The sequence below is a fragment of the Melopsittacus undulatus genome, chromosome 2 (assembly GCF_012275295.1).
Source record: "Melopsittacus undulatus isolate bMelUnd1 chromosome 2, bMelUnd1.mat.Z, whole genome shotgun sequence".
In the NCBI taxonomy this organism is placed as follows: Eukaryota; Metazoa; Chordata; class Aves; order Psittaciformes; family Psittaculidae; genus Melopsittacus; species Melopsittacus undulatus.
In genome coordinates, this window is record NC_047528.1 from 61,605,144 (window position 1) to 61,617,552 (window position 12,409).

General features: G+C 36.5%; 1 protein-coding gene across 3 annotated transcripts in view; it reads right to left on the reverse strand.

Moving 5' to 3' along the window:
• GCC2 (GRIP and coiled-coil domain containing 2) overlaps positions 1–11,926 on the reverse strand; it is a 26,307-nt gene extending 14,381 nt beyond the window's left edge. For 2 of the 3 annotated variants that reach the window (XM_034074394.1, XM_034074395.1), the window contains exons 1-12: positions 11,864–11,922; positions 11,150–11,234; positions 10,029–10,096; positions 8,914–9,018; positions 5,677–8,163; positions 4,917–4,986; positions 4,165–4,265; positions 3,986–4,084; positions 2,473–2,592; positions 1,262–1,426; positions 774–878; positions 1–150 (exon numbers count right to left, since the gene is read on the reverse strand). The exon at positions 1–150 is cut by the window's left edge and continues 13 nt beyond it. In XM_034074394.1, coding sequence (XP_033930285.1) covers positions 1–150; positions 774–878; positions 1,262–1,426; positions 2,473–2,592; positions 3,986–4,084; positions 4,165–4,265; positions 4,917–4,986; positions 5,677–8,163; positions 8,914–9,018; positions 10,029–10,096; positions 11,150–11,234; positions 11,864–11,905 — 3,597 coding nt within the window. In that variant the 5' untranslated portion in view covers positions 11,906–11,922. Of the gene's footprint in view, positions 151–773; positions 879–1,261; positions 1,427–2,472; positions 2,593–3,985; positions 4,085–4,164; positions 4,266–4,916; positions 4,987–5,676; positions 8,164–8,913; positions 9,019–10,028; positions 10,097–11,149; positions 11,235–11,863 lie in introns of all 3 variants that reach the window. The other variant, XM_034074396.1, reaches the window with a different exon arrangement.
• Between the last annotated feature and the right edge of the window lie 483 nt (positions 11,927–12,409).

The following is a 12,409-nucleotide window of genomic DNA, read 5'->3' on the forward strand; positions in this document are numbered from 1 at the left end:
TAGGGTCTCTTGCTTCTGTTTCTGAATCCCTGTCTCCTGCTCAAGATCTTCTATTTTGCTGTCTTTATCAATGATCTTCTGATTAAGTTCTTTTACTAGTCTTTCATAATCAGCTATTTCCATATCCATCAGTGTACTTTTTTGAGCATCCTGCAAATTACACACAATGAAGTTACAGCTTACTATCTGCCTTGGCTGCTAAGATTTAATTTTTTTAGTTTTATTAAAAAACTGTATTACCCATCTAAAAAAACCTTTATAGCTACCAATATCCACGAGCAGCACCCATCCATCAGGTTTCCATATCCTCAGTAAATAATTTGTTTATAAACAAAAACCAGAAGCTTTGCGTAACTTGTTGCTGATTTAAAGAATTTTACCAGTAGGTATTTTGCAGATATCAGTTCCTATAATCTTTAGTCCTTACAAGGGCAGTTTCTGAATAGTGCTCCATACAAGTACTCCAGACATCTGAATGCTATCCCTATTTCAACTGATGACAGGCCACATAACCCAAGCTAAAACAAACAAAAAATTAAAACCCAACAAACCAACCAAAATTCCCCAAACCAAACACCCCCACGAACCTCCCAATAAACCCAAAAGTACACATCAGGTCTCCAAACATAAAACCAGGGGTAAAAGCCTTATGTTTTTGCTTTTGCAAATCTTGCCTTTCAAATCCTCAGAACAGAAAGAGAGACATTCAACACAGCAAAATGGGCCAAAATCTTTGGTAGTCCATTAAGCATTAACATGAACAGCAACTCTACCTTTCTGGCCAGCTCTAGTTCTTGCATAGTTTTCTGCAGATGTTTCTTTTCCTTCTGAAGCTGCATCTGAAGCTCCTCCATTTCTCGGAGAGCACCACTATGTTCCTGAAATTTAAATCCTTCTCAATTATGCTGGCCAATTTCAAAATAGATGTCAGCTTCTATTTATGCTTACATACACACACTTAGGTTGTACAGAGATAATTGATTACATTTTTGTTTGCTTTAGGAAATGACCAGGGACCAAAGAAAACCCCAAATTATGAAGTGTTTTTTTACATTCTGTCATCCCCAGCCTACCCTAAGTGACAGCCTTGCAAAATTATTTCAGTGAACAGATCAAGCCCTCAAAAAAAGACTGAGTCAAGTAACAAGAAGAGAAAGTATAGAACTTGTTCTATAAAAACTACAGTTTACAATGGTCTAACAGAAGCCACATTCACTGAAAGCAATGCTTTAGCTCATGCACCATCTCTACAGAATACTACCTTTGTTTTCTGTTCTTTTAGAAGCTTTTCAGCTTCTAGTTCTTTGTCAGCCTTTGCCTTGGCTTTTTGTATCTCCAGTATCTGAGCTTCCAGCAGCTTAGCATTATGTTGCAGTGTTTCAACACGAGCCAGGAGGTCTTCATTAGCGGAGCGTAACTGATCATGCTGAAATAACCATAGTGGAAAGATAAAAACGTAGTCTGTCAAAATTGCATGCAAATTCAGCTAAGATATTGTCTATATCTAAAACACAAACTCTGATTTCTATGCAACTCCCATTCCTGCAAATCTTCTCCATCTAACTGTTTTAAACCATACTAAGAAACAGGCTAAATTAAAGTTACTAGCACAATTTGATTACTTTGTTCAGAGCCTCTATAATGCAGATTAAGAATGAAGTATAAGTGAAATAAGCTGCTAATTACCTAATCAGTGCTTTTATTTACAACATACTTCATAACAAACTTGAAAAATTCAAGGCCTGCATAATCAGCAAAATACATACTACTATTTGCCATTTCTTCCTATGCTATTCACTACTAGCTTCCACGTATAAGGAAATTGTGGTCTAGGTGGATATTCAGTGTAATTATGCATGGGGCCTGGGAGTTTAAATCCTAAATCCCATACTCGTTGCAGTTAGCTTTACAAAAATGTATCTCACAGCTGCTTAATTACTATCTTAGACTCTTGCAAATGCCATTATAGCACTCTACAATGCATCCTGAAGTCTCATCCTTGTGAAAGATGCAGAACCCCATAATTAATTTAGTATGTTTAAACACAGTTTATTAAACAACAAAACCACATTTTGTCTAAGAAACAGAAGAAAAAACCCAAAAACCAGTGAAACGGCTAAAGATGCTGTACTTCATGAGAAGTGTATGTAGATGTGAAACCAGCGACAGAATGTAAGTTTGATGCTTTTTTTTTTTTTTAATATATCTGGTAGATGTAGCAGAGTTGTATGGCCAAACCAAGCCAGAGGTGATCACTTGCTCTTTTCTGTGAGTTGACCTGGGGTAAACTAAACCTTCTTATTGAAAAAGCCAGACATTCTAGATATATTTACCTTTGTCAGAGCCTAGACAGAATACCAGATGCTGAAAAACTAAAAACCAAACAACCTAAACCCTGACTTTCAAGTCACTATTCAATACACACTTAAGATTACAAAACTATACATAGTAGCAATCGCATACGGAACTGACCTGCTGGGATGATACCTGTAGCTGTCTTGTGAGGTCTTCTAGCTGATGTTCAAGATTATTTGCTCTGCCTTTTTCAGCATCCAGCTGTTCTCCTTGTTTATCATATTCTATCAAAAGATTCTTAGCACATACAAACACAAATCCATCATTTTTTACAATATACACTGCATAAGCATATTCTATATCTCAGATGCTTACTTATCTTCCTAATATTTCAGCATATGAGTTGTCTTACTGCAACACTGGAATATCAGAATTAAATTAAAGCTATTATTTCGTCATAGGCTCTGGAGAAATGCTTTTCAATTCTTGAAATTCTAAAGTGATTCAGGTCAGAAAAGACCTCAGGAGGTCTACATTCATCCTCCTGCTTAAAGCAAGGTCAGTACTGAGATCAAAACAGCTTGCTCAGACCTTTCTCCAGTCTGGTCTTTCCTGCCTGGAAAAGACCTGCCTCCAAGGATAGAGATGGCACTACCTATCTGGCAACAACCTTCCAAAGCTCGACCATCCTCAGAGGGCAAAAACAGGGCGATGCACCTGGTTGGAATCTCTCATTTCAATTTAGGACTACTGTCTCTCATCTTGCACCACCATTAATAACATGACTCTATGCCTTTGGTAAAGTCTCTGTAGGTACTGGAAGGCTCCTATTAGGTCCCTCTCAAGTATTTTCCAGACCGAGCCATTTCTCAGCCTTGCACATCACTTGTTCCAGTGCCTTAATGATGATGGATGTGTACTCCACCACTTTCTCCAGATCACTGCTGAAGTTAAACAGGACAGATCCCAGCACAGACCCCTTTGGTACACCATTTGCTACCAGCATCTAGTACAAGCCATTAATTGCCACTGTCTCAGACAAATCGTGCAACTGCTTTTTAAGCACCCATTCAGTTGTTTTCCCATTTAGATCATGAAGTCCTAGTGTGGATACCAGAGTACTGTGAGAGAGGATCAAAAGCCTTCCTGAAGACAAGGTAAGTGAGAGGCCCTGTTCTTCTACCATCCACAATTCCAACTGTTTTATCATGGCAGGATTAATCAGACACAATTTACTCTTGGTGAATCACTGGTGACTGTCCCTAGTCACCTCCTTCTGCTTCATGTGCCCAGAAACATTCTCCAAGACTTGCTCCTGGGGAATCTTTAGTTTATGTCTTTTTCACTTAAGGACTTCCTAACTGATCACAAATTCAACATACTCTGAAGAACGCATAAGAATTTATGTTTTGCCTCAGCAATATTATTTCATATGTATGATGCTGGATTTGAAAGGTTTAAAATACCACCTAATAGAAAGGAAGTGCCTTTTTCCCTTCTGACAGCAGCCACACAGCTCCGCTACCAGAACCTTACATTTCTAGACTTCGGTACTTAACTGCACTGACACAACTTCTTTTGCCATTCTTGTGCAAATAAATAGCAATATATATATATATACACAAACTAGGCCTCAAAAGCAAAGTTTTTTTCTGTTAACTGTCTTTTGCAAATATAGTACTACTCTTACCTTATAGCTTTCAGCTCCTTGAATGACATCTTTCATTGAAGCAGACAACTGATCTTTTTCTGACCGAGCCAACTCCAATTCTTCCCTCAAAGTCTGCATCTTTTTAAAAAGAAACATGTGTCATTAAAACAGAACCCCACATGCAGAATGTTCTTCATATGAGGAAGCAGTCAGGGTACCTCTTTTCGGCTGGCATCTAATTCTTTCTTTGCTTTCACAGCAACAACCTTAATTTTATTTAGCTTCTCTCCTTTTTCTGCCGATTCTTTTTCAAGCCTTCCTAAAATAAATAAATGAGAAAGAGAAAAATATGCCTCACTTCTTCTCTCCCCAAGAATTGAAATTAAGTTCAACTAGAACATAAATACAAGCATGACTTGAAGATAAAATACAAAGCAGGAGGAGATGTTTAGATGTTTAATTCAGTTAAGCATTTAAATTTAAGCCAAAACATCCAGCCGCATAGACAGCTTGGAGACAATCTTTCCCCGTTTCAGAGGCTTCCATAACACTTAATGTCAAGAGCCATATTCCTGCCTACTCTACATACAATTGTAACAACTCTGAACCATTTCCTTTCTAATGTGTTAGGATAACTGCAATGAGGCAACAGCAGTTTCGGCAAAGCATTACTTTCCTCTCTTCTTGGCAGCCTTAGGGATTCTTATTGACACAATTATTTCCCATATTTACAAATTAAAATTAAATCCACTACACCATTTACAGACATATGCACACAGGAAGACCTTAAGAAATATAGCTAACAACATTTTAAATCCTTAATGGAAAGAATACTGTAGGAAGTTGCATTGATTATCTACTTCTCACCTTCCTTGGCTGTAGGAAATACAGGACAATTATGCAGAGAAACAAAAGCTAACAATCCAAACCCCAAAACTGTTTACATGAAAGAGAACAGTGAGAAAGATACCAATTTTTTCCTGAAGCTCTGCTACTGAAGACTTTTGATCAGTTTTCTCAGCCATTGTCTCCACTGAATTCTGTATTATAAACAAAAGATATAAGAAGTATTACAAAAATGTCTTTGTGATGTTTTTCCCCTAACAAGCCACCAAAAGTTTCACTACAGCTGGACTATGTCTACATTCTTACTAACAAGAAACTCTTTATGTGCAATTTCGTATCAGCTTTGTAACTGAAAAGCATAATTATGATGAAAGGAAAACATTCCAACCTTTTAACAGCTGCTTGCCATCCTGTCCGAGGACAAAAAAAACAAAAAGGGAGACCACTAATTCTGCAGCTGTCAGTTTTACATAATCATCAATTCCCAGGACCTGAAGTTAGGAGTAGATAGTGCAGATCAAGCGGGAGTTTTGTTTGAGATGGAACCACAGAAAGTTAGAGATGAAAGATTACGAGGTCGGTTAGTCCATCTAGTTAAATGATTACTGAGGGGTATTGATAGGAAGAGAGGTTGAAATACAAGCAACTTTTGTCAACAGATCATTATGATTGCTTTTGTTTTGTTGCTTATTCCTGGGGGAAAGGAGGAGATTTTGAGGTGCTAGGAAACTCAGAAACGTGTTATATTTATAGAAGAGAAACTCACTTTCAGGCCAAGGGAAGAAAAAAGAAAAAGAAGAAAAAGAGAATTGAAAGTATTTTTTGAACCTTAATTCTGAAGACTTTAGAGGATTAGTCTGTATACTTCAATAACAAAATATAACCTTTAGAGAATTCAGTTCGTCTTTCACATTTCTAAGTTCACTTTCCTTTTGTTCCAGAATGAAATTTAAGTTGTCCTGTTTTTCTGATCCTTTTTGCTGTTCTTGTATTTGACTTTCATAAAAAGCAAGTTTTTGAGTAAGCTCTTCAGTATTAGCTAAAAGATCTTGATTTTCAATCCTCGTTTTTTCACTGGCATTCTTCAGCTCCTGGAGATCACACTGAAGTGCTTCTTTTTCAGCCAACACTTCTTCCAATTCTTCTTTCAAGAGTTCCTTTTCTTTTTCCAAATCCTGAATCAGGGATCTATGTTCTGTGTATTGAGCTGCATTTTCTTCCTCTATCCTCTCAACTTCCCGCTGCAAATGAAGAACTTCCTCCTCCTTCTGCAGAGCAAGGCACTGCTGCTCTTTTAGTTTGGACACGTATTCATTTGCAATTTCTAACAAGTTAAGAGAATCACACTCTTCACTGTAACTCGAAACACTGGACCCCACTTGCTCAAGTAAGTGGTACAGCTGAGTTCTCACAAGGGTTCTGTGCTCTTGTTCACTTTCAAGTAATGTTGATATATGGTCTTTTTCTGCAGTCATCATTTGTAGTTTCTTTTCTAAGCTTTCAGAATGCTCTTTCAGCACCAACCAACCATCTTTTTCAGAGGTAATCTTTTCTAGCTCTTCACTCAATTTGCCTTTTTCATGAGTTATTTTCTTATTTTCCTCACGAAGAGTATATGCTTCAGATGAAAGGCTCTCTCTTTCACGCATCAGAGATTCAATCTGGTTTTCCAGCTGCTCTAGCATTTGAGCATTTTCATTCTTCTTAGTTAAAGTTTCGTTCAGTCTCTCCGTTAATTCTTCCACCTTTTTCTTCAGATCAGTATTGTACTGGTTAGCAACATCTATTTCTTGCTGAAGTTCCTGAATTTTAACTTCTTCTTGCTTGCACCTTTCCTGAAGGGTTTTTCTCTCTTCACCCAAGCAATTCACTTCATTCAAAAAATCCTTGTTTTGATCAGTAAGAGAAATAATCTTCTTCTCCAGTTCTTTTACAGCAGTCTCTTTTTGGTCAATGGAGTTTGTTATTGTGTTTTTCTCCTCCTGTAGACTAAGAATTTTACATTTAAGTTCTTCTACATCTGGCTGATTAGATGACAATTTTTCTATTTCTTCCCGGAGGCGATTCACAGTTTCAAGAAGAACATCCTTTTCATTGAAAGCAGCCCGGAGTTTCTGTTGCAGTTCACTCACATCAGAAGCTTGCTGTTGTCTCATTGATTCAAACTCCTGGCTGATCTTTCCAGCAGATTCCCCTAGTTCAGTCTGTAGAGTTTCCATTGTTTCTCTCAGGCTGTTATAACTGGACACTGCTTCTTCCTTCTCCTGAGTTAGTTTTTCAAGTTGGTCTCTAAGTTCCTGCATTTCAAAAACTAATGCCATCTTTTCTTTTTCAGAACCAGATAATAAAGTTTCACTTAGTTCAGCAATTTCTCTCTTATGTTGTTCTTTCAGAGTCTGAGTCTCGAACTTATGCTCTTTTACAGCAGTTTCACAGTGCTGTCTTGCTGCCTGAAGCTCCAATTTTAGTTTTTCAATTGCACAACAGTAGTCTTCTTTAGTAAGCTGCAATTCATTTATCTTAAAATCCAAGTCTTCCCTCTCACGGAAGTACTCATCCTTTATGTGATGGATTTCCTCTTCCAGTTTTAGTTTAACATTACTCATGTAAGTTAACTCATCTTTTAATATAGTATGTTGGGACTGGAGCTCTTCCAAACTATGCTCCAGCTGCCTAACCTTTTCTTCCATTGTCGCTTCTACACAAGGTTCTTCTTGTGCATCTATAACTACCTTGGTTTCTACATTTTTATTTAAGACTTCTCTCAGCTGCTCCAAATCATATTCACGCTGGTCAGTACTACCACATATTTCATCCTTCGCATTTTTCTCTTTTATTAAGCCCTCCTCTGCCAAAATGTGCTGTAACTGATTTATCTGACTTTGCTTTTCTTCATTTTCTTTAGATGCTATTTCAACCTGATGCATCAATCCTGACACCTCTTCCTGATGGGCAATTTTTAACTTTTTAAGTTCTTCATTCAGATTTTTTATTTCATTATGGTAACACTCAGAGTTGCTTTTCACAGTTTCTTGCAGATTTGTCACTTCTTTGGTTTTGTCTTCATTCACAGTTTCCAACTGCTTTCTCAGACACAAAATTTGCTCCTCATAAGTAGATTTAATTCTTTGGACATCATCTTGTAATCTTTTAACTTCTTTTTGACTATCACTAAGACATTCAATATGTTCCATCAGCCCCATTTGTTTCTTCTCTTGTTCTTCTAATTCCATTTTCAGCTTTGCTAAATCTTCATTGTGTTTACATTGTGCATTTGCTAACTCCCTCTTCAGAGCTTTTATTTCTTCCAGAGAGTCAGTACTTGATTGCTCCAGTTGCTTCTGCAATTCTTCTGTCTTAGCCACTGCAGCCTAAAAAACAGGCAAGTTATTAAATACTGATAATTTTGCACACAGAATAGAAGTACCTAGTTTTAAAGATTGCTTTAGGTTTCAAATATCTAACTACATTAGGACAACTCAATTCAGAAGACACTGCAGAGAGGACAAAAACGAATGAGAATGTATAATGAGAAAGGAAAACTAAGTCTTAAATCATGTTTACTAGCATAACTTCACAAAATGGTCATGACAGATTTCAGCTTTAGCAACTATTCTGATAATGTATCAAAGACCAAATTGCCTTTAGTGTACCAGATTCAAGCATCTGGAATATAACAATGTTCATCAGTTGCAAGCAATCCACTCTTGACTTCATTATCGATTGAGATTACTGACATAATATAGATGCCTTGGCTGACAGGCTCCTTCCTATGAATACCTGAATTGAAACCTTGTATTTCCCATGGAAAGACAGATCTGACTGAAGCTGTCATGTATGTAGACAGCTAATGCACAGACTGAATTCTTTTTTAACAGCTGTGGATCTAGCTGGTGCATATAAAATTTTTAATATTTATAGTCATTCCTTTAAAAACTATAAATTAAGAAATTTAGAACATGGGCATTAACATATGAAGCCTTTAGGGTTTTTTTAGGTAAAAAAGACAAGGGAAGGAAAAGATTAAAATGAAAGTGAAATACACAACAAGTAAAGCTAAACAGTAAAAATAAACATAATTCTGAAATATTTTAGGAATGTTCTATTGCTCATTTCAGTACCTCTGCTTCTTGCTTTCTCTGAACATTTTCCTTTTTCAGAGCTATGCACTGCTGCTCAGTTTCAGCTTTTTCCAGAAGTACAACATCCAGTCTTTCTGTGAGAGCCTAATTTAAGGGAGAAAGATCACTTAAAAAAGAATTCCTAACATTGGAAGCTTGATAATTTTTTGCAAACTGCAGGAACTTGCATATGCTTAAATGATTTTGTCAATTAAAAGAATGACTCTGATTTTAAAAATTACTTTCAGCCTGAATATCATAGAACAGTGAGGGTTTGAAAAGACCTTAAGATCATCTAGTTCCAACCCCACTGCCATGGGCAGGGGCACCTCATGCTAAAGCATGTCACTCAAGGCTCTGTCCAACCTGGCCTTGAACACCACCAGAGATGGAGCATTCACAACTTCCTTGGGCATCCCATTCCAGTGCTTTACCCCTCACCGTAAAGAACTTCCTCCTTATATCTAACCTTAGCAGATCTAGAATAGCTAGACTAAAACAATGATGCTGAATAATAGTTTCTGTTCAAAACTGTATTTCTGATCAGCTCATATTTTATTACCAGGTGGTGGTGGGAGCTCCCCTTCTGTAAAAAAGAAATCTCCATCCAAATGATTAAAAACAATTTCCCAGCTGATAAATTCCTCCTCTCTACCAATTTTTACTTCCATATGTTGTCTATGACCCTTACTTTGAGAAAGACAGATGTTCTTGCCACTTAAAAATTCCTGTTACTTTTCTCGAAGTATTACTTGTGACATGCAACTTTAATTATGGGTTTCTGATCTCACTGAATGTCTGTCCCAGGAGTTTTCTAAATGGCCAAAGTCTTTCCACAGTGGACATTCTAAAACAAAAGCCTGTTTAATCAGCTACACAAGGAAAAAATCTTGCTGAGAAAGTTATACAATTCTGTACTATTCCTCACAAAATCGAGTGTTTTATGAAAAGTGGAGGAAGGAGGAAAAGAGAGGGTTTAGGAAGAGTCCTGAATTTCCAAAAATTTATTACACTCAACTGGAATAACAGTTTTAAAGCTATTTACTATTTATCAATTTCTGTATATTTACTTCAGATAATATTGTGTAATGCATTAATCCACCACGTATTCCTACCTGAATAATATAATCACCTCCTCCAGTAGCTGCTTTAGATTTGAGCTCTTCAATTTCTTTCTCTAGTTCTTAAAAATAACAAAAAAGTACAGAAATTTCACAGCATGAATCAGTGCTCCTTCACAGCAGCAAATTAAATGTAAATCCCGTGCCTAACAATGCTCCTATTCAAATCAGAAACATCCTTTATTTCATCAGTTTTGGGTTGTTTTTTTTTACTGAGCGACAGAAGGGGCTAATGGAAAGAGATTATTACTTCTCAGGTCTTGACATTTAGTACAATTCCCTAAGGAAGCAGAACTTCCTTATTTGGGTAGAGGGACAACAGACAGAAATCAGTCTGATGATGATCTTATCTTCTATTTCATGATCAATTTAAGCCAGAGAAAAGATATTCAGTTCCTACTGGCTCTCTATAAATAGGCATCAGGCAGAAGAACAAGATCTTATGAATAATCCCATTCAGGAAAGGCCTACTATAACCCAACTTATCCTTACTGTTTCACTGGGAAGCTACAACAGTCAGCATAACTGTAACTCCACACAAGGAGAAGTGACACAGGGAAAGTCCAAAGAGTGGACCATTATACAAAAAGGCACGGCAGAGAGGAGAAGAACAGCACAGAATAGCATAGATCTACACAGGATAATTTTAGTTGGTTAACACAAAATTTTGTTTGATACTTTTACAATTTCTTGTTAAAGCAGTAAATGATCAAATATAATGTAGTTAACCATTTTAAAGAAGCCATTTTACTCTACAACAGTACTAATTATGCAAAAATCTGTCAGAGACATTCCCCCTTCCATCTGCTTCCTGAAAAGCAACAGGTATCCCTGCAACTGATACATGGAACAGGCAATGACAAGTCCCATTTCAACTCTTCCACAAACTACGCTGTTCCATCATGCCACACTGCCAGATCAGAATTAATTTAATACTTGACAAAAGCAATGCTTCTTTTTCTTCCCTTCCTTAAAGGACTTCGGTACTTACCCTCCCACAAAAAAATAATGAAACTAGCATTTAAATCTACCTAGCAAAAATATTCATTGATATTTGAAAAGATCCAATATTATCAAGTATTAAGACAGAAACTGTTTTCTTCCCATTAAGATACCTGTACATCTTGACTTCACTTTCTGTATATGCATCACTTGCTTTTTTGCAAACTTGATGAGATCTTCTTTGGGTAATGTGTCCAGCTGTTAAGAAAGTATGTATTAGAGAAACCAGCTTCCTCTAATCCAGAGATAAACAGAAAGCAGGGCATTTTAGCATTCAACTTCAAGGAGCTAAATTTTAGGACAAGAAACTATCTTAGCACACATTTGAAAGAACAGTCTAAGTTACTGCTGTACTGCTATCAAATTTTGTTATTTCCAGAGCAGTAACAAAAACTACCTCTAACACTGTACTTTTTAAAAATCATTCTAGAACACAGAAGTGGGCAGCATCAGTTAGACAGGGAAACTCACTTGGCAAGGGTTACAATTCAGTGATATACTTTAAACAATGTCTTGAAACCAGTATGCTGTAACATTAACGTGCACATTATGAAACAGACTATTGCCAAAAATGCATGCTACTGATACTTTATAAAATATTATAGCAGGAAGTGAACATATCAATAAGAGAATTTTCTCCCCCCCATATATTTTTCAAAACACTTTTGCCTAGTGTTTGTAAATAATTTTTTTTTTAAGAAGTCCAGAACACAGGGAACTGTTTAAAAATACCTGTATGTCTTCCTATCAGTCACAGCTTGCAGGCTAAGCTGGAACCCTTTCAATTGTTGCTATCCAAATAAATGACATTTGTGAGGGCTGATTACCTTTGATTTGCCTGATCCTGGTGTAACAGAAGACGCCACCATCTCTTGCCCAGCATCTTGAACCTATAACAAATTAAAGCATTATGGTCAATAACTGAACTTTTGAATGTAAGATTACTGAAAGAACCAAAAGCTACAAACACCAAGAAAAACCAAATATAACAAGAGCTTGAAAAAAACCCAAACACATTTGCAGGACTAGTCAAAAGGATAATGTAAAAAAAATAAATCTGATAGATAGATATTGTGATTAGTATAATACAACAGCAGAATAGAAAACTACTGATTTCCAAACCAGTATGATCTGATCTTAAGATTCCATTACCAAACTGACATCTAGAGTTGATACACTACTCAAAAAGCATTCTGTTTACAAGATGTTACAAAGGCATGATTCAGTATCTTGTTCTTAAAAGACTCATTAAAAAAAGTCATGAATAGAAAAACCACATAGAGGAGCAGCAGTTAAGTCAAACTTTGGGAACCTTTCATCCATATATACCCCTCAATTTCTTTTTTTTTTTTCTTTCTTAAACACACATTCCA